This window comes from Salvia hispanica, chromosome 4, assembly GCF_029641045.1.
Source record: "Salvia hispanica isolate PSC_SH4W2 chromosome 4, Shi_PSC_v1, whole genome shotgun sequence".
NCBI lineage: Eukaryota > Viridiplantae > Streptophyta > Magnoliopsida > Lamiales > Lamiaceae > Salvia > Salvia hispanica.
Window position 1 is genome coordinate 7,133,464 of NC_142695.1, and position 22,959 is coordinate 7,156,422.

At 31.8% G+C, this 22,959-nt stretch overlaps 1 protein-coding gene across 2 annotated transcripts; it reads right to left on the bottom strand.

Moving 5' to 3' along the window:
- Window positions 1–1,329: 1,329 nt before the first annotated feature.
- Window positions 1,330–5,396, bottom strand: LOC125195982 (putative pectate lyase 1). 2 transcript variants are annotated; one of them, XM_048094301.2, is made up of 7 exons: window positions 5,180–5,395; window positions 4,874–4,921; window positions 4,203–4,280; window positions 2,727–3,369; window positions 2,530–2,633; window positions 2,317–2,455; window positions 1,330–2,232 (listed from the first exon to the last, which is right to left on the bottom strand). In XM_048094301.2, exons 1-7 carry the CDS (start codon window positions 5,287–5,289, stop codon window positions 2,011–2,013), a joined length of 1,344 nt encoding a protein of 447 aa, XP_047950258.1. In that variant the 5' UTR covers window positions 5,290–5,395; the 3' UTR covers window positions 1,330–2,010. The 2 variants fall into 2 exon arrangements, with proteins under 2 accessions (XP_047950258.1, XP_047950259.1); XM_048094302.2 differs by lacking the exon at window positions 4,874–4,921 and having other exon boundaries at window positions 5,180–5,396.
- Window positions 5,397–22,959: the final 17,563 nt, after the last annotated feature.

The following is a 22,959-nucleotide window of genomic DNA, read 5'->3' on the forward strand; positions in this document are numbered from 1 at the left end:
TCAATTTAAGTTTCCTGGTATGTAACACGTTTAAAAATAAAATTAATAAGTTGATATGATATGATTCTTTCCGCCAACCATTTTTAATTGGTTGTTTGAGGGTCACTTTTCAATTGCAAAAAAGGTAAATTTGCATGAGTAAGATCAAGAATTCTTGAATCGCAATCAAGAATAACCATGTGAGGAATAATGATATTTTCTTAATATCTATTTGTTCATTAGTTTTTATGCATATAATTCTTTAAGCTGGATCCCATATATTGTTTGTTTAATTATAAACAGATGCTACTAAATTGTGTATATTAAGTGTTTAAAAGCTAATTATTGATACAACTGGAACATGAACTCTAAAATAAAATAAAAAAAACTGCAGAGAATCAGAGATAATGGATGATTTAGAGAACTACAGAGTAGTAACAGTTTCTCTTCTTAGAATAATTAATCAATAATATATTTAATCGCTCAATTCGCTAGAATCATGCATGTTTTTTTGAATTCGATCGTAGTACTTTCTTTCAGAGAATCGATTGGGTTGTACTTTACCAAAATAAATAGTGCGTAACATGGAAATGATTAATTCCTAATTAATTTTATTTACAAGTTTTCAATACTTAATTACTAGTACTATACTCGGTCTCATAGTCATTAGAAACTGTACACTATCGATTTTACGAGGTTCAATTTTTAACACCAAAAATATTAAGTGGCATGTCGAAATTGAAGTAAATTAGTATTAACAAAAATGATATTAAAGTAATTGATAAATCGAACAATTTCTTTGTTAAAATGAATTTTTCTCTCTCTATTTTATCGTACCAATTAAAGAACTCTCGAACGTGACAACAGACAGCAAGTGCCGTGTTTAAAAAAAAAACATAATTATAAGCATTATTTTCCATCAAAAGATCGAAATTTTAGCAACATTGGATCGCTAATTATTTGCATATGACTTCCAGCAGGGATAAGCATCCTAGATCATGTCTGCCTCTTTTAATCATTTAGTAATACACCTAAAGCTGAAGCTAATTAAAAAAATGCTCCAATGGTGAAGAATGGTTTGCACATGATCAAAGGTAACAGACAGTAATGATTAAGGGGTAAAATCACCACAACAATAACTATGATAACATTATTGTAATAATCACAACATGTCACAAGATGAAGAAAATTGCCAACATCCCCACTCGAATGGAGACATAACTTTTACTTGTTCAAGTAGTTAATTCTCATCTTTCAAATAGTACGAGTGTAATGAAAGCATCTACTGATAGAATGATCAGTGCAAGCTATTGAGAAAGAATAAAATCAAATGTAGACACAAGAATCATCTACACAAACCAGCAATAATGCTTTTCATTGACAAAGACAAAGCAAAAAGAAGTGGAGAAAAGCTAAAAGGCAATGAACCTTTAATAACATGCATCATGTATTACAAAGGTCCTCATTTCTCTCTCTCCCCAATAACTCAATGTTTAGACATTCACACTATAGCTTGTATGACTCAAGAAAAAAAAAAAAAAGAAGCTAAAACAAAGAAGAAAGAGAAATAGAAAATTACAATATCATTTAGTTCCTATGAAGAATGAAAGCCAACACAATTTCGGTAGACTTAAAGATGAGATATATGTGGATAGGCAAATTGTGGAGAATCCATGACTGAAAGATGATTTAAAAAAAAAGAGTTTGGACAACGCTTCAGCACCTGCTCCCAAGAATATCATTGTTTTTCTTTTGACTGAAGCAGGACGAGGTTGAGCAACAACGGGGAGAAGGCGAGAGCGATGTAGATGATGAGAGGGATATGGTTGGACATGTGTCATAAATGTACACTTGCCAGTTTCAATGGATGATAGACAACAATCACTATAATATGGATAGGGTGATGCTTCAATGGGGTCAAATCATAATCTAAAATGGCAAAAGGAAAAAAAGGGTAAAAAAATAAGGTGAAGTGATTTTGTTTTGCCTTTTGTGTTGATGTAGTTGGAAGAGGGAGATGCAGAGTGTGTGCTAACACTGATGACCACGGCGGCATCCAAGAACACCGGATCCGGATGTAATGGTTCCTACCATGGATGATGACTTGGCGCCTAAGCTTGAAGCTCTTGCATAGCTGGCTGAAGCTCCGGCTCCGGATGGGGTGAAGTAAGCTCCATTAAGCATGAGGTCGCCCGCGGATCTCCAGTTCCAACCCTTCCATTGACCTTGATTCGTGTCAACCCTCTTTGTCACCTGATCACAGCATTCATTGATATTAAGCAGTGTATACATTTTTATACAGAGTGAGACAGAGAAAAGAAGAATTTGTTGCAGTACCTCTTTTGCAAAAGGATTGCTTGGTGCAAGATATCTGTTGCCTTGGCTGTTGATCGTGGGGTTTGCGCTTCCACCAATGGCGTACATCTCCCAGTGAGTGTAGTCATTGTTCACCACGTGGAAGTATCCATGACGGCATCTGCAGATTTATGAGTTCTCATTAAGTTTGTTCTAATTCAAGAGGTTGAGGAGGCCAAAGTGCAATTAAATTACCTTGGCATTCTCTGGATAAGGCCTTCACCAAAGTGATTGAAGGCAATGGTCACCTGCATTTGCTTGTCTCTCGTGTAGGCGTCACTGTGGCCCAAGAGCATAACCTGTTGAAACGATATACACAAGAATCAATCAATCAAATCAGTAAATATCACCCACAGCAATCTTGAAACATGTAACAATTGTAGACAACTCACCTCGTTGTGGTGGGTGAAGTAATTGTTGGAAATGGTAATGGCAGTGGATCCCATCACAGCGTCCACAAGGCCATCCGCACAGTTAGAGAGCGAATTGTGATCCACCCAGACGTGGCTCGACGAAAAGATGGAAATGGCGTCGCCGTCAGCCATAGTCCTCCAACCGTAGTGGGAAGGCGAGCTCCTCACCATGGCGTTGCCAGTTGGTTTGCAGTCATGGATGTGGAGGCCATGGATGATCACATTGGTGACATACTGGATTGTGATGCAGCCTCCACCAGCTATGTGGACATTCGCGCCACGCCCATCAATTGTCTTGAAACTGTTCATGATCAGTTCCTGCTTCAGCTTGATAACCATATCACGCTTGAACACGATCCAGAGGGGCTTTTCCTGGATAACAGCATGCCTTAGAGTTCCCGGCCTGGGGTTCACGGGATTGTCATCGTTAGGGTCAGTCACGACATAGAACCGCCCATCACGGCCTCCAATGGCGTTGCGCCCAAAACCAATGCCACAGTCCGCTAGGCGCTTGCGGTTCTTGTGCCAATTGGGATCACAACGCCAACAGTCGTCAATGGGGTTACCGGTTCCGCATGAGAAATATCCCAGTTTTCGCCTCTCCGTGCTGTTCTGAGTGGCCCTGTAATATATCCCAAACTCACCATCATCATTTACTACATTGTCACAACTCCATTATCAAAGAATAATTCATATTAAGTCATCATATTTATCAATCTCTTCCATTTAGTGGGTTAATTAGGAGATTTTCCTTTCCCCCTTTTGACAGGACCAGTTTCAAGCATGTTAAAGCCAAGCAACAACGTTAGGCACACTCTGTCACGTGCAAAAAGGTAGAACAAGTCTTTCATTATTCCAAAAAAATGAATGCTTGCTTACACACATGCACATGACTAGAATGAAATGATACAAGCTTTACAGAACGTGAAAATAACATAAAGAAACAGAGCTCTTCAATTATGCTTAAATAAAGCAACAAAACAAAGGTCAGTTATTCAACTTTATCTAGTCCTTAAAAAGAAAGCAGCAACAATCAATGACTAAAAACAGAAATGAAGTTATGCATGTTCCAACACTAAATTAAATAAACAAATCCTGAATGTGGATCTGAGACTGACTACAGTCTTGCATGTGCACTGATCTGAACAACAACATTGACCCATCTTTCCCAAAACAATGTGAATACATGAAATTGGATAATCAATAAACAAATCACTATTATAGAATAAGATGGATAAATAATATTGGTGTGTACTCCATAAATTATGTAGTAAGGCATGTGGGTAGGGTAGGTCTCATTGAGGGAGGACCACAACAAGAAACAACTCCTAACAGCAACTACTACTAAACCTCATTGTGTCAGTTAATGCTCTCACTCAACCCATTAAATGCACAAAAAGGCTATTTCCAGCAATTCTTGAAAAAGTAGGAAGACTATTAAAAAAAATCACTCACATTTCAACCATTCTCACAACCTCTTCTGGATCAGCCACAGCATGCTCATTCAAGGCCTCCTCATCAATGCCTCCCAACCTGAACAAACAACCATCACAGTGAAATTAAAGTCACATGATGGTTTCAGAAATTAATTTTTGGCTGGAAAGTTTTCCCATTTCTGGTTAGAAAAAAGGAATGGAGACTGTAAAATTTCACATGGGCGACCGACAACCGCGGCGAATTATTTAGGCAGATTTCGATTAATTGCAATGGGTATTATTTTACACACAGTGCACGCACTAGTAGTGGCGTTTAATTTCACTGCTCAAGGTAGTGGAAGAAAGAGAGCCCGGATTTACGTACATTATACACACAAAAAGTTTGTTTTTATGAGAGAGAAATCAACTGATAACTGCTTGAAAAAGGAAATTACGAATATGCCACCAACGGCATCTTTTATTTCGTTTTTCATGGAGATGGTTGGGTGGAATAATGGGCATTTAATGAGGGTAAGTAAGGGAATAAGATTATGGGTGAGGAATTGCGTATAAACAGAATAAACGGCTGAGATCGATTCAAGCATGTTATTTAACGGACGGGATCGATGCTGCAACATCTAGGAAAATGTTACTCGTGAGTCGACTCAGGTCGAAAGTAAAAAACAGAATTGAAGTTTTTCAGTTACTCACTTTTCCGCCATTGTTGAGTTTGGGGAGCTCTGCAAATTCTCCGCCTCACTGAACCGGAAGAATCAACAGAAAAGTTAAAATCATTTCTCTTTCAGAAATTATGTAATGCTGAGCAATTCAGAGAAAAATGCGATTGAGAAAAAAAAAAAAAAACTCGTAGCGAAAAAAGAGGGGAAATTCAATGAGAATCACGCATACGCAATCCACATTGTGGAACAAAGCTGTAAATGTGCAGGAACATTGCTGCTCTTCTCCATGGGATCAAATGCGAGAAACAATGAGCAAAAATGCAGAGCAAAAACGAACCTCGGTATCGCGGTTTGAGATTTCTCAACTCTAGCCATAGCTCCAACGAAAAACAGAAACAGCATAGCTGAAAACAGAGAGACCGCCAATTTCTTCGAATCCATCGCCATTGTCTTCACAGAACGCAGTTCCAGCCTCTCTCTCTCTAGATGAAATGTGTATGTAATTGACTTAGAGAGAGAAAGGGGTATGAAAATGAGGAGAATGAAGAAGAAGCGCTACGGCCCGACATAACGGCCTCTGCTGATTTTATAGACTGCCAACGATCAGAAAACGTTAGACTTAACGACCGTTAACTAACTGCCAAAACCAGTATTGCTGTTAATTTGTATGACCGCGGTTAGTGTTGCTAATCATATTCTTTTACTGACAGCGCTTTACTTAATTAAAATTAAGTGACTAATTTAACTAACTACTGATAACTGCTGCAGTTCTGCGCTTTTTATCCACTGTGTCTGTCACGTGCCACCGTCGGTCAGTCACGTGCAACAGCTTACATGTTTTTCTCTTTTTTCTTCTATTTTTCTTGCTTATAAAAAAAATTAATAAAGCAACTGAAAGTTCTTGAATCAGTCTTGTCTCCCCTTCAATTTTTTGAGTTCTATTTTTTACTTGGGTGATAAAAATTGAACGAATCATAATCTCTCACATATATGTTAGAAAAAATTAATTACAGTATGATTTTCTAAGCTTTTAAGTTTTAACCATTCAAAGTTATGCAAAAGTACAAATTAATCAACTCTTAATGAATTCTATATAATTTAATCAGTCAGGGTCAGTATACTAGGTTTCTTTTCTTTCTTGTGATTTGGTAACTGAAAGTTACTTGCTAATTTTATATTAGTGTTACTGTGTGAGAGTGATTAGTTTTCCTTAATAAATAAAAATAATATTGTAAAAATTTATCATATGAAAACATATTGATTTTTTTCAACTAACTGTGGTGCTACGCGTTTGTCTTGACAAAATGTCAGCATATGGACTATGGTTCCACACTATCAAATGATGCAATAGGATTTTTCGAGCTTATTCTAAATAAACAGGAGTATATAGGAATATTATACTAAATCAGCAGCAGAAATTAAATCCAGTAATAGTACGTATTTTCATTATAGTACATTATCAATATGACATACTCCCTCCGTCCCCAATTAGGAGTCACACTTTGACCGGGCACAGGTTTTAAGAAATGTAAAGAAAGGTTGGTTAAAAAGGTTGGTGGAATGTGAGACCAATTTTTTTATATTAATTTTATAATAAAATATGAGTGAATTGAGTTAGTGGAATGTGAGACCTACTTACTATTTATGGTAAAAATAAAGTGTGGCTCTTAATTGGGGATGGACCAAAATGGAAAAGTATGACTCTTAATCGGGGACGGAGGGAGTAATTTGGTCATTTTAATACTTCTTCCCCCCAACTAAGTTGAGATAGTATTTTTTGGCACGAAAAATAAGAAATTGTATTAAATGAGTTATACTAAAAAATGCAAGATGAGAAAGAATAAAGTAGAAGAGATAATAGAAAATAAAATACAGATAATAGAGAATAAAGTAGAAGAGATAATAGATAATAATGTAGGAGATAAAATAAAATAGAGTAATTTAAAGTTTTATTTTGACTCAACATAGTTTTGACCTTTGACATTCTGAAAAGGAGGATACGACTCAATTTAATGGTACGGATGTAGTAGTATCCAATGACAAATAATTTTTTTTAAATAAATATTGTATCTTATTCTTAGTTTGGTTGACTCTGAATAACCTTTATTCAAAATAGGAGTATAATATTGTTTCGATCTTAGCTGAATTTTCATGACTGAAAATTATTATAGTTTAGTTAAACTGTAACAAGTGTAGGGTGATTTGTAAGTGTTTAAAGAGAGAGAAGGGATTCCATTTCCAGCGTTAGGCGGGCCCGTACCGTGACGGCGTACGAACATCTGATTTCACGGGGGATTGCTGATTCCACGGAATAACTTTCCACTAAATTTTTCTTTATTTAACTAATTATACTTAATATAGTTTGGTAATGCAATATTAGTATGGCTTGCGCCGGGACTGTCGGCGCATGTTACTCAATCATATCCGTGACAACAGAATTTCCTTTTTCACCCCTTCTATTTTCATAATCATTCTCTCAATTAAACACGAAATACTTCTGCCCTATCAATATATGTTACCTTCTATCTAATGCTAATATATGTGAATTTTGATTTGTTTGATAGATTTTGATCATACATTCATCTTACTTAATACTAATTCATTATTGCTATAAGGTGTACTTTTAGATAGCTCGGAAGAAGGTGTCATGAGTTGTTATTGTTTCTTTTAATCAACTCACTTAAAATTATAACAAAGCTAAGGTTATTCATCTCATTTCAAGCGACTTCCTCGGGGTGCATTACTATACGTATGCACGGTGGGATGATGTTCAATGATAGGGCCCTTGAACCAACAAATCTCAATAATATGATATATTCTTAATATTATTTGATTTAGTGTATCCTTAATTTTAGTTAGATATCTTTGCGCAATCTTTATCTTTATCGGGTTTAGTTAATAATTTATAAATAAAAAGTCAATATAGATCTTTATTCATTGAGAAATCTCTAAACTTATTGTCTCATTCATTGTTTTTGCGATAAATCGCCCTTTAGAACTCAAATTAGTTTTTCACTCTCTTCAATCGTTCCAATCTCAAACTCGTGCTCGATATTTCGGACGTTAGGCTAACCGAAAGCCTAACATTCAATTTTATATACTATTTGAAATTTCTAAATAACTACTTTAGATATGGAATTCAAATAGCAGAATTGAAGAGATTTGGAATTGTAATTCAATTCCATTCAAATATTTTTTGGCACCGAACACTTGGTATTAAATGGAGTCTAATCGGACTCCACCGTAGTGTTCCGTTTCTTTATCAAATGCATGACATATTGTTTTTTTTTATAAAAGGATAAATTGCTAGAAAATTCATGAAGTTTAGCCAAATTATGATTCTATCCTACAATTTGAAAATCATATAGGAAAAGCTTAAATTTGTTATTAATTATTCATGGTAAAAAAATTATGGTCACATACATGTAATATATTACTCATATTTTCTATCAAACGATGTAATTTCCTATTTGATAGGCAACATTATTTAACTCATTGATAGAAAATTTTTTCGTTGTTGTGTTAGATATAACTTAATAAATTTTTTTTACCACAGAATGATTGAAAATATATATAATCTTAATGATTTTTCTTGAATGATTTTGAACACTGAGGAACAAACCAAAATTTGACTAAATTTATGACTTTTTAGACAATTTTTCCAAAAATAAATGAGGCGACAAGTCTTTAATTTAGCCGGTTCGAAATAATAAGACGAATATTTTACTAGAATATGATCAATAGGTCGAGTTCTTTTTCTTGGTTTTTAAATGATTCGTGTAATTTACGAATAATAAGAGTAGTATACGATTTTTTTTGTTAAATGGCCAGCACTTTAGCATAACTACGATTTTCTTTGCGTTGGATACTAATTAAAACGACCTCTCTATGATCAAATAGGCTACTAATAGTTAATCAACAAACACCACGAGCCAATCTATTTTCCATCCAGAGTATTTTTAAATACTTTCCGCATACGATGCATGGAACTCCATGATTCGTGTATGCTTCAATTGTAATCCAAAGTTTACCAATATTTCAATCATTATAATTTATTATTTCGAATATTAAATACATTAGGGGCCCAATGCATGAAATTGTCGGTGTATAATTTCCTCAATCAGTTTTCGCTCGTGATCGTGGAGAAGCACTAGAACATCACGAATTTGTAGTAGTATTACTTTTATACAAATGAGTAAATGACAATATTGTTGTGATAGAAAACATTAAAAATACATTCCACCCCTAAAGAAAAAAATGAGGAAAGAAAGAAAAATCATAAACAAAAACGCAAGAACATCAAATCTAATTGTCTAAAGTAAATTTTAATATATAGGTATGTATCAAAATATATTCCTAGCTAGTAGATTTATTTATAAAGTAAAAAAATTGAAATTTCAGCACTTTTGGAGCCAAGAGAATTGGCCTTTTTGGGGGCAGTTTTAACTTTTATGTTTTCCATGCAACCAACCACCAAGTGCTTCACATCATAGCAATATTTCACGCTTTGTAACTATAAAAAACTGTGATTTTCAAGTTTCACCATATAGATATAGTGATATATATACATGCAATACATTATGATATTTTTCAACTGATGATGCTTTGTTTAGCATTATACCGTAAATGTTACTTCTCCCTTTTCAACTGTTTTGCGTTAACGAATCCCTTTTTCTACAAAAAGAGCATTAACCAACTTCTTTTCAACTACATTGTTTGCCTTTCTCAATTCCGACTATCATTTCTTATTTCACGACATATAATCAACTTAAATAGATAAACTATTAAAAAAATCTTGTAATTTGCACAATCATCAAACAAGTGCAAATTTTGTTCAAAATAAAAAAAACTGTGGTTCGGATTGAAAAATTTCCTCTAACTCATCCCTAGCTAGTCATCTAAATTATCATGATAAATAATAATGAACCAAAACTATATAGAAATTTGTGAAAACTATTCATCACCAACAACTCTCAACCAAAGTCTTAATTTGGTGATGGCTAATTAGTGAACATGGGTAGTTATAAGAATACAAGCTTTTAGGTAGTGATGGTAAAGCAAAGTCAATCATGACCGCTGGAACTAACCTCAACCCAATATTACATATTCATTTCGCAATTTTTTTTTATTATTTTACTTTTTCATCAAATTTTGTGGGTATTAGTATTTTTTTATCGAATTTAGTCGAAGTCCATTTGGAACTTGTTTTTTTTATTCACAAATCACAATTATGGTCTAGACTTTATAATGTTAGAGTTCGATATCAAATTTAATTAATATAATTATGCACATGGTCCGTGAACAATGTGACCGCAGTAATCAATGGAGAATAATCGATGATTAAAAAATAGTTGAAGTGTTTTATTTAGCGCTTAATAAGAGGATAAGCAGACAAATTTATCCCAAATTCGATATCGATTTAAAGGTCATTATTTTGGTCGTAGAAACAAATTAAAAGAAGAGGGGGTTCGGATAGGCCCACAAATTGATCAAATTTGTAATAATTACTAACCCTTGACTTACAAGCAATGGAGCATGTTGCTATATGCTATGAGTTTGATTTAATTAATGAAAAAAATAGTCAAGAAGATGGTTGTGGGGAAGCTTTTTTTGCCTTTAGCTTTATTCAGATTTTCACTCAATTAACATCTTTTTACATAATTAAAAGTGAAAGGCAGATTGCGTAGGCCTTGTTTGCTACCGGAAATTTGGCGGTCTAAACCCTTCAACTTTTATTTGCTAAAGTGGAGGTTTTGGTCAAGCTCTCTATGGAATTTGGGTTTTTATTTTAACCATTCTAGATCGGACCTCAAACTTTGGTAAAGATAGAAGTTCTAAGCTTTATTTTTACTTTTTCTTTCAAATTTACCGCTTCGATTCCCCTCCACAATTCAAATCAAATATTTGATGGCCTTTTCTCAGGTTATTGTACTCCTCATTATGTGACTTGAAATGGAGTGAATAGAAAAGGATAATCTTTAAATGCATTTAAAATATTAATTGTTGTAAAATGTCAAGACAATTATATTATATATAGGTTTGACGAACTAGTATTCCCTCCGTCCTAAGATATTAGACCCCTATTCCACTTTGGGGTGTCTCAATACACTTGAACCATTTTTATTTATAGTAAAAATTTACTCTACTAGCAACTCCACTTACACTACCAAACAACTATCTCATAAATTCCTGTGCCCAAAAGAAAAAGGTCTAATATCTTGGAACGGATGGAGTTGTAAATTAGCAACATAAATTAGTGATACAGGATATAGTAGTACGAGGATATAGTAGTACGGAGTAATTTTTTGTGGAACCTGTTATGCCATAGCGTCACAGCTCAAAGTCTTACTACTACATACCTTCAAGTAAGAAAATTTTACATCATTCTTATTTGACACACATTAACATTATTTATTTCAATTTATATATTTAGTTTGATTTTAATATATATATTCAAAAAAAAGTATTGACATTTTAAATTTTGTAAAATTAATAAAAATTAAAGCTCAGTTGATTAATTTATTCACTTATTTGAAATTATAAAGAAATTGAAAAAACAAACTTTAATTATTAATTTATTATGAATGTTGTAAGCTAAAAATTCAAAGAATCAAACTAAATGTATAAAACAATACAAATAATATTAAACGTACATCAAACAAGGATAGTGCTCACATAAGGTAAATAGAGCATACCATTTCCCAATGGTATATTATATTCTTATTATACTACGGTAAATTAGTATTATATTTATCAATTGTACATTTATATATTACTTGCATATAATTGTGTATTTCCCAAATTTTTATATACCAAATTAAATAACCTTATTAATCGTAATACATAACTGTTCTAAAAAATAGAGCATACTTTGTAGTATACGGAGTATAAAGTATCCTATAAGACAATATACACTTTTATTTTTTATTTTTTTGGACATATTTATATACTTTGCGTATTTAATTTGCCCTTATATCGTATGCCTATTTTTAAAAAACCAAACATGACAAATCATTAGCTACATTAACTAGTATAGAAAAATAAAAGTGAGTTCATTTCTTCACTCAAAACAGAAACAGTTAATCTAGCTTTCATTAAAACTAATGACGGACGAAGTGTGCACCGTTTTCTGTGATGGATTGATGACATCTCTTATGTGTGAGACTCAAGATGGAGAAATTAATCTCATACTATTTTGTAGTATAAATAGATTAGATATAATTTTGGGTTCAATTACCTCTTCTTTCATCACACTCTAAGTGACACATTCTCCTTTTGGGGATATCTCACTCTAAATGACACATTTCTAAATATAGAAACACTAATCTCTCTATTTTTTCCCATCTGTTACTTTATTTTCTCCACTTACTCACAAAATAATAGTACTACATAAAATCTCGTGCCGAATTAGAAATGTCACACTTAAAGTGGGACAGGAGGATTATTAGTTTACTCTCTACTGGTTTAACATGAACTTTATACGAATGGGTTGATTGAACCAATTTTAGCAAGACATGCCATTCAATAATACGAAGAGATAATTGCAATTTAAATCGCCATTTATTAAATTTGATTGAAGTTATAGAAAGTCATGACTTGAGCTTCCCTAGAATTTGATATAAAAAACCATTGGAGATAAGAGTTGAGTGGATGAAAGGTAGCTCAATCAATCTAAGAGTGTGAGTGTGATGTTGCTTCCTCTCCAAACAAACACAAATTGATCCACACAGATAAAGGTTGGAATTTGGGGACGTTACGTTATTTATGGAGCCGTTAGCAAAATGACAATTTCATCTATAAATATTCTCTATTTTGGGACCAAATTAAATATCATGCAACATCTAACTTAACGGGATTCCAACAAGTATGTGAAAATACTCCTATATAAAATGGGAGATTGTGACATATAACAAAAATCCAGAAATGGGCACGTGGATTACCACTCATTATTTGTTTTTTTATTATTAATTGCTCAAAATAATACTCCATGTATGGTGTATTTATATTTTTTACTTGGGTCTGAAGTGAACTTTAGATATTGTTATTTACCGAACTGAAATCTGTAGGCCACTTAAATTTCCTGGAGACAATACATTGTTTATCTAGAATTTATTATGTCACCATCACTTACAAGTTAAAACACATCTAGTAATAACATTATTTACTTTTGTGTTTTTGTTTTTTTTTTTCCAATTTTAACATTCTCGATTTTTAGTAATAAAACTATGGTGTTTCTTAGGTAACATTACATTTTTGCATCTCATAAGGATAAGGTGCACAACAAATTTGTTGAAAAAATTGGGATGGTATGAAAAAGTTACATATAGTAGTTAGGTAAAAAAATATACACCACAAAGTAAACAAATACTAGCTCCACTTGACTTATGAACATCAAATGTATTGAAGGAGATATACCAAATTCATCACGACTTATCGTGAGTCCGTTGATCCCTTTTTTACTATTGCACTATATATATAAATATAATTTATTGAATTAGATTTTTTTTTTATACTCTATACTAACTTTTTATACTACTACATCTTATTGTGAGTCATTGATTTTTGTAAAAATTTTGATTCTCATCCTCCAACGAGATAAAAAGGAAAAGGGAACAAAAACAATTATTATAATAAGATTAGCATATATACTCAACTCTTTTTTTCATATCTCAATTTTGAGAATATTTATTCTATCATATCTAAATTCCTTCCCATTGCATTCCATCATATACTCTCTAAATACTTCCTTTCAATCTACTTGACTTTTTTTCAGATAATCATGATTAGGGGTGGGTCGATACGATTTATCGTATCGAAAACGCTGTATCGTGTATCGTATCGAAAATATCGATATAAAAGAATTTCATATCGTTATCGTATCGAAAGTTTCGATATATCGAACTTTCGATATAAAAAAATTCATATCGTTATCGTATCGATATTTCGATATATCGTACCGAAATTCGATATATCGATATATATCGAAAATTTTGATATATATCGATATATATCGAAAATAAAGATCGATATATATCGAAAATATCGATATATCGAAATTTTTTGATATATATCGTATTTTCGATATAAAACGATATATCGCGATATAACAAAATTCATATCGTTATCGTATCGAAAACTTACGATACGATATCTTCTCGTATCGAAAATTACGATATATCGAAAATTCGATAATTTTTCGATATTTTTCAATACGATACGAGCGATATATCATTTTTTCGGTATTTTTCCCCAGCCCTAATCATGATTTGACTTTTTAAAAATTACAATATCACATTACACAATATCAAATACTCCATGATTTACATTACAGTTGATTTTACTCTTCTAAATTATTATGCCGAATAAAATGAGTAAAGTCGTCATTAGTGGTTACGTTGAATAAAATTTATACACTAAAAAGTTTGCTTTTAAGGCCACAAGCACAAATATTAAAATTGAAAAAGGCTATATTCATTAAGAGAATCTATGTCTCACTATATGCTAAGAAACCAATAGGAATAAAATAACGCGGAAATAAAAGGCTGTCATGATTTATGGCCTATAAATTAGGCTTTATTTTATAGGAGTACCATTTTTCATCTATTCCATAAATTTAATTCACATTCATTTATAAAACTTTTCACAACTCATTACTCAAATTATGTTATTTACAACTTATATTTATCAAATCCGAGCGCCCTAGTGGACCAGAGTACGAGGCTGATTAATGTTACTACAACATTTCAAGTAGAATTCATTTCCAAAATCGATCTATCAAAAGATGGATACTTCGGCTTATACAAAAACAATGTTGAATGCATCATTATCATAATGCCACATATTTGTGTTCATTTTCTTGAATATTTGATAGTAATAGCTCCGACAATTAGCAGCTCACACCTATCAAGAAAATCACATGGTTGCAGATGGCCGCCGCTCAATGAATATTGTTGACTTAAATTTTATTCTTTCATTCAATCTATTCTATCGTCAAACAATCTTCAATTGAATAATAATGCTAATTGGTTACATTACGCTTTCATATTCGCCGCTGAATAAATATTGACTTATCTTATTTAAATAAAAGTGGAAAGGCCAAATTTGTTGCGGAGTGATTGACGCCTATGTGCATAACACATCTCTATTTTACAGGCCAACAACTTTGCCAGTCAAACAGGGCAAATAGAGTCCATTGGAGGACAACTATTCTCTCTCTCTTTTTTATTGAGAAAATATGAATTTCAATTTTAAACTAATATTTCATGTATTTTATAAATATAATACTTCCTCGATCCAAAAAAAAATAGTCTGATTTATAGACGGCGCGTGGCAAAGAAAGAATGAGAATGAGAAAAAAAATGATAAAGTAAGAAAGAGAGAAGAGAAGAAAAAGTGGATAAAGTATGAGATGAAGTTTTCATTTATGAAATGAGACTATTTTTTATGAATATCCTAATTCCCTGATGAAATTTGTGCCTTGCTATCGACCCTTCTAGAAAGTTTGGTTGGAACAATGTCAGTGCACAGTTAAAGTCATAGAGGAAAAAATCGATGTTTGACAAAGTAAGTGATCTGATGATCGACTAAAAAATTCATTAGAGAGATCATGGTATTCTACTTCAAGGTTAACAATAAGTGACACACATAGAGAGATCGAAGGAAAAACATAGTACTAAATTGATATGGTCATTTTGCTTGATTGATGATCAACTAGGATTCGACAAAGAACGCTGCAGAAGACTTGAAGGATGGATGAATGATGCCACAAATGAGATGTAGAACCGTTTGATAAGTTTTGAATGGATTGCATGACGGCACAAACGAATGTGGAAATATGTTTGATAAGTCGGATATGTTTTTCTGAGGTGGAGTTAAAAGGGTAAAACCACTGGTCGAGTGGAAATCTCTAGAGTGCGCTGTTTTCATAAAACATTCATAACTTTTTCAATTGTACTTCGATGGAAGCGTGCAAGATATCCACGTAAAACTTTTTGACGATAAAGACATAATTGGTGGTATTACAAGCGCAATTAGAATTCATCTTAAGAAATGAGACCCTGTCTTGTTTTGATTTTTATGGAACTAAAATTTTGAAGCATTTCATTTGAAATTTATAGTCGTTTAAGTGTATCAAAATAATATTGTTTCCATATAAACTAAAGAATAGAATATAAAAGTTTATTATGCGTACATTTTAATTTCAATTTTACTGTAAATATGTTAAAAATATAAAATAAAAGTGGGTAGTTCTCAAAAGGCATTGAAACAACTCGATCGTCGCCGTCCGGTTGACCTCGCCACCGCACTCGTCGCACCCCTCACCTTGTTTCACTTCCCTCCTTCTCTTACCCCTCTCCAATATTTTGTGAAATAAAGTAAAAATTTGATTGTGAACCTCTTAAAATATAAATTTTGTGTTCTATTGAAGAAATTTCTCACCTAGTGACGAGTTAAAAGGCAGCGGCTGTAATTTGATAATAGTAATTTCTTGTATAAATGGACATAATAGGCAAGGATATGTTACATGTACATGTTGAATGAAAACAGCTGCGGCAGACTAATACCACTTGTGAATAATCAGATGACTAAGTAATGAACAGCTTTGATTTCTGTTGGATTGCAACTGTGTTTTGGAATTACTTTGGGTCCAACTTATGTATTCTTCTATGTTGTGATGCCCTCTTCTTATGCACATCTTTCTGCTTAGTTTCTGATGAGGGTATTAGGATATTGGAATTTGTGAATCTATTCATATTTTTGTTCATGTGTTGAACTTTTAATCGAATTTATTTTGGAAAGGATTCAAGAGTTTTCTGATTTTTCATGGAAATATTAGTGTAGAATACTGCTCTGCTCGACTTTGCATTGACATCAACGCACTTGTGATCAATGGAGTATCAAATTCATGTTTTTTTAGGTCCTGAAAATTACTAATGCCTTGGAAAACAGGTTTGGAGTAGTAAATACAAAAGTTACAGACATACACTAAACCATATGATGATTTGGTGCTCATGCTTAACTAAAATTTTGGAATAGGTCACTCTTCAAAGTACTTAACTAAAGAAGGCCGACGCACTATGGAAACAATTGTTGAAAGGGAATGAGTTCTCCAAACTTAAACTTGGGCTTAACTCCTTTTACGTAGTACTACTATTATTTTATGAATTAAATAGAGAATAAAGTAATAGAGAAAATAACAAACAAAGTAATGTTTCTATTTTTGAAATGTGTTACATCTCAAAAATATTAATGTGTCACTAGTATAAAATACACAATGAGAGTACTAAATTATAAAAATAACAAAAGTGAATTATATCTCATGGATGTCATGTCATACTTATGGATCGATAGTTTGTTGAGGAGATGGTGGGCGGGCTTGTATCGTTGGGTTGCATGGGCTTGGTGATGATGTTGGACTATTATATGGTGATGGGTCAAGATTTTTAGCATAATTCTTTTCAAAACTTAAAATCCATATAATTACGAAAGAACCAATATAGGCTATGAATACATGCTTTAAATTTTGTAATTAAGGTACTTGGGTAAATCTCATAAAAATCCACTCAAGTATGATACTAAAAATACTTTAATTTATTTAAAATTATATACTCACTCTATCCCAGTTAAGACGATCCCTTTCTTTTTTTTCACACTTATTATGGAAAATTGATATTCACTCCGTCCCTAAAAGTTTGTCCCATTTTTTCACTTTTATCTCTCCCACAAAATTTTTCCTATTTCATTTTTTTACCATTTTTAATAGTGGACCCTATATTCCACTAACTCATTTCTACTAATATTTTATTATAAAACTAATATATAAAATTAGTAGTCATATTCCATTAACTTTTTCAACTCACTTTTCAGTGGCCAAAGTGAGACAATATTTGGGGGACATAGGGCGTAATAAATAGTTAAATTATAGAGAAATCAAAGTAAAAGAGAGAATAATAAAGAAGAGACTCTCCTCTATATTATTCTCTCTCTTACTTTACTTTATCTCAACTTTAACTATATCATTTTTCCAAAATACATCCGAAAAAATGGATTATCTTAATTGGGACGGAGGGAGTACTAACATTATTTGGACTTTAATTATTTTTTTTACTTATTTCTATTTTTTATTTCCTATTATAACCAATATTCCACATACATTTTCCCTATTAATTGTATTCATTAAAAATATAAATCGGTAGCGGACGTAGAAATATTTATCGATAGAGGCTGAGGTTTCTAAATTTTATTTTAAAGTATATATTTGAGTAATTTAGATAATTTATAGGGGCTTTACACTATAATATAATTTACACTAAATTTGAATATATTTTAAAAACAATTAATAGAAAAAAAAATTAATTTTTTTTATTGAGGGCTTAAAGCCTCCCTCCCCCATTACACTTGGGTCCGCCCAATTTAAAATAGTTGTTGCCTAACTGCCTAAGGCTAGAGCTTAGAATTTTCAAGTTTTGCTGCCTAAGGCTAGAGCTTAGGATTTTCAAGTTCTAGGAGTATAGATTTACATATTATAGAATTCGTAGAAATCCAATATGTTGATTTCTTTTTTTTCTTCCACGTGTCTGGTAGACATCCATTGAGGGTTTAAGTCCCTCCCTCATTATACTTGGGTCTGCCCAATTTAAAATAGTTGCTGGCTAAGGCTAGAGCTTAGGATTTTTAAATTTTGCTGCCTAAGGCTAGAGCTTAGGATTTTCAAGTTCTACGAGTATAGATTTACATATTATAGAATTCGTAGAAATCCAGTATGTTGGTTTCTTTTTTTTCTTCCGCGTGTTTGGTAGGCATCTATTGAGGGCTTAAGCCCCTCCCTTATTACACTTGGGTCCGCCCAATTTAAAATAGCTGCTGCCTAAGGCTAGAGCTTAGGATTTTTAAGTTCTAGGATTATTTACATATTATAGAATTCGTAGAAATCCAGTATGTTGGTTTCTTTTTTTTCTTCCACGTGTTTGGTAGGCATCTATTGAGGGCTTAAGCCCTTCTCTTATTACACTTGGGTCCGCCCAATTTAAAATAGTTGTTGACTAAGGCTAGAGCCAGTGACAGATCCAGAATTTTTTATTCAGGGCACAACAAATAATTAGAAGTTTTGAAAAGCCTTACATTCTTTTTCAATCTCTTAATTATGTTATAAATATTTTATATAAAATGCAAGCATAATGACTAACAAGAAATCACATAGTGTAAAAATATCTATTGTAGAGCAACTCTTAATTATTTGATGAATGGAAAAAGATAAACAAATTGTTTTAACAAAATAAAACCGAAAAAGAATTAATTAAAAATATCTATTATAGAGTAACTTTCAATTGTTTGATAAAACAAAACTTGGAAAAAGTTAAAACAGAGAAAGAATTAAAATGATATAGTAGAATTTTCCAATGTTAGAACATAATAAAAGCTTCAAAAGAAATAAAGCTTTTTCAATCTCTTAGTTATGTTATAAATATTTTATATAAAATGCAAACATAATGACTAACAAGAAATCATATAGTGTAAAAATATCTATTGTAGAGTAACTCTTAATTATTTGATGAAACAAAACATGGAAAAAGATAAACAAATTGTTTTAACAAAATAAAACCGAAAATGAATTAATTAAAAATATCTATTATAGAGTAACTTTCAATTGTTTGTTAAACAAAACATGGAAAAAGTTAAAACAAATTGTTTTAACAAAATAAAACAGAAAAAGAATTAAAATGATATAGTAGAATTTTCCAATGTTAGAACATAATAAAAGCTTCAAAAGAAATAAAGAGACCCAAAATGTAGTCTAAGAGGTTTGAACTCATAACCTTCGTGCTAAATGAAGCCCATTAAACCATCATGCCAACAATACTTTTTAATAAGCAAATCTCTATATTCAGTATATACCCTTTGTTTCGGGGGTACGGTGGTACCCCATATTATCAGCCGGCTCCGCTACTAGCTAGAGCTTAGGATTTTCAAGTTTTAGGAGCATAGATTTACATATTATAGAATTTGTAGAAATCTAATATGTTGATTTTTTTTTTCTTCCACATGTTTGATGGACATCTATTGAGAGCTTAAGCCCCTCTCTCATTACACTTGGATCCGCCCAATTTAAAATAGTTGCTGCCTAAAGCTAGAGTTTAGGATTTTCAAGTTTTGCTGCCTAAGACCGGAGCTTAGGATTTTCAAGTTTTAGGAATATAGATTTACATATTATAGAATTCGTAGAAATCCAGTATGTTGATTTTTTTTCTCTTCACGTGTTTTGTAGACATCTATATGATTCAGCATTTTTCCATGGTTATCTAAAAATTATTCCCATGGTTAGATTTAGCATTTTCTCATGGTCAGTAAAATTAATAGGAAAAAATCTAGGAGGAATATTGATATTCATATAGAATACAAAGTTTAAAGTACAGGGTCTCATTATCTACAAATTCACTCTTAAAAATTGAACTAGAGATCAAATTAGAGTATTTTATTTTTTTAATATTGTGGTTAGGATTAATTTATAATTAATTTAATAATTTATTTAATAAAAACTTTTTTATTTTAATTTTAATTATTTTAATTTATTTTAATTTTTTTTAAAATTTTTAATTTTTGTATTCAATAAAAACTTGCCGGGGTAAATAATGAACTATATTCACTAAATAATTAACTAAATGAAGTATGTTATGAAGTAATTTTGACATGTTATTGAAATCAATAGAGCTATGCAACCAAATTTTGTACAACCAAAAATTAATTTATTTATGTATTTAATTAAAAAAGTATAGACATATATATAGTATAGGGAACGTGCATAATATTATGGTATTTGTGTATAATTTTTTAAATTTTTTTGAATCATAAAATATAATTAATGCATATTTTAATTCAAATTTGAAAAATAATAGAGAAATAATTCAAATATAAAAATAAAAAATTGAAAATGAGGCCAAAAATTAATAAAGGGTTTTTAATTTGTTAACTAACTATATTTATTATTTTAATATTTAATTAACACATCAAAATTACTAATATAATTTTGTTTTGGTTGTACAAAATTTGGTTGTTTATCATTACTCGATTGAAATACATTAATGATACAACAAATTTTAGTGTTAAACGTTAAGCGGTAGTAATGAACTATATTCAATAAATAATGAACCAAATGAATGTTAGTAATGAAGTAAATATGACATTTTATTGAAATACAATGTTAAATGTGTTAAACGTCAAGCAGTAGTAATGAACTTATTACTTCATTCAGTCATGCTATTACTTCATTCCGTTAGTTTATTACTTCATTCAGTCATGCTATTACTTCGTTCCATTAGTTTATTACTTCATAATATGTTATGACATAATTATCTTTCAGTTTAAGTAAATTCGGTATGTAATGAATGCGAAAAATTACTTCATAACATACGTTCATTTAGTTCATTATGCAGTGAATATAGTTTATTCTTTACTCCAGCAAGTTTTTATTGAACAAAAAAAAACAAATTTTTTTAAATTTTTTTTAAAAACAATTAAATTTTTTTTAAAAAAATTAAAATTAAAATTAAAAAAATAAGAAAAATGGATGGCCAAAATTTGGTCTCTAGTTCGACTTTTAAGAAGGTTCGACATTGATCAAAACTCTTACATATTTTAAATACATTAAAATATATTGTAGTTACTAATTTATACTACTAATAAATTTTATACTAATTAATCATTTATTGAAGGTACTTACTCCTCCTATTCCAAATAATTTGTCCCATTTTTCTATATCGGTCTAACATTTTTTGTAGTAGACTCCATATTCCACTAACTCATTCCTACTCTCATTTTATTATAAAACTAATATATAAAAATAGGATCCACATTTGACTAACTTTTTCAACTCACTTTTCATTACATTTCTTAAAACCAATGCTCGATCAAAGTGAGACAAATTATCTGAAATGGAGGAAGTATATCTCAAATATTATTAAGCTAAAACTTAATAGCGAATATTCGCTTCAGAAAAATACTAAAATGCCAACTACAAAAAAAGGTTGCAATTACAGCGCATTTAAATAAATCAGTTGGTTTTCAATTTCTTCATATGTCTGCTATTTTATGGTTGCGTCGGGATCGTCGTTGGTTGCGTCGGGATCGTCGTTGGTTGCGTCGGGATCGTCGTTGATATGTTCGGGATCGTCGTTGATATGTTCATGAGTGTAATTTGTTTAAGTTTTTTTTTTTGTTGTTGCTTTTTTTTAATCTAATAGAATTATTTTTGCACTTTGTCCGTCCGTATGCGATACAAAATTTTAATTCCGTACATTGTTTCATTCCGTAAATTATTTAATTTGGTGAATTTGTGAATTATTTTATTGCGGGAAGTCCATGGGATGTCCGCCACTGTGCAGTGAGATGTCCTTATGACGTGGTAGTGCTGTGAGAGTTCCTTATGACGTGGCAGGAGGTGTTTTTGGGAAGTCTGTCGGGAAGGGCTAGGGACATCCGTCTCCATTGGAGATGTTCTTATATCTCAAAATTTATTAAGCTAAAACTTAGGGCATCCGCAACGCGGCTCGATGCTGTCTCGGTCTCGTCTCAACGAGACGAGACAACATCAAGACAGCGTTGCGACGCTCGTCTCGACGAGACGAGACATCTCGTCGCGCGACGCGTCCGGAAGAGGCCGGCCTCGAGCTGACGAGATGACGCGCGCGGCCACGTGGCGCGCGCTAAGCGATGGCGTGACGCCCACTCGCCGGCCCGCGAGTGGGCGTCGGAATTATGACATCATAAATTTTTTTTTTTTTTTAAATCAAAAATTCGAAAAAAAAATTTAAATTTTAATTTTTAATTATGTATTTTTTATTTTTTTAGGCCTTTAAATTGTAATTTTTATTTTATTTAATTTTATTATTTTTTAATTATGTATTTTGAAATTATGTATTTTACAATTCTTTAAGCTTTTTAAATTGTGATTTTATTTTATTTAATTAAGTGTGTTTTTATTAATTGAATTTGTTGGAAATAAAAATAAAAAATGAAATTGAATGAATAGTTAAGAGATGGTTAAGAGATGGAGGGATGCAGGTGTTGTCTCTTAGTTAAGAGATGAGCTGAAAAGTACAGTGGGACCCATGAATAGTTAAA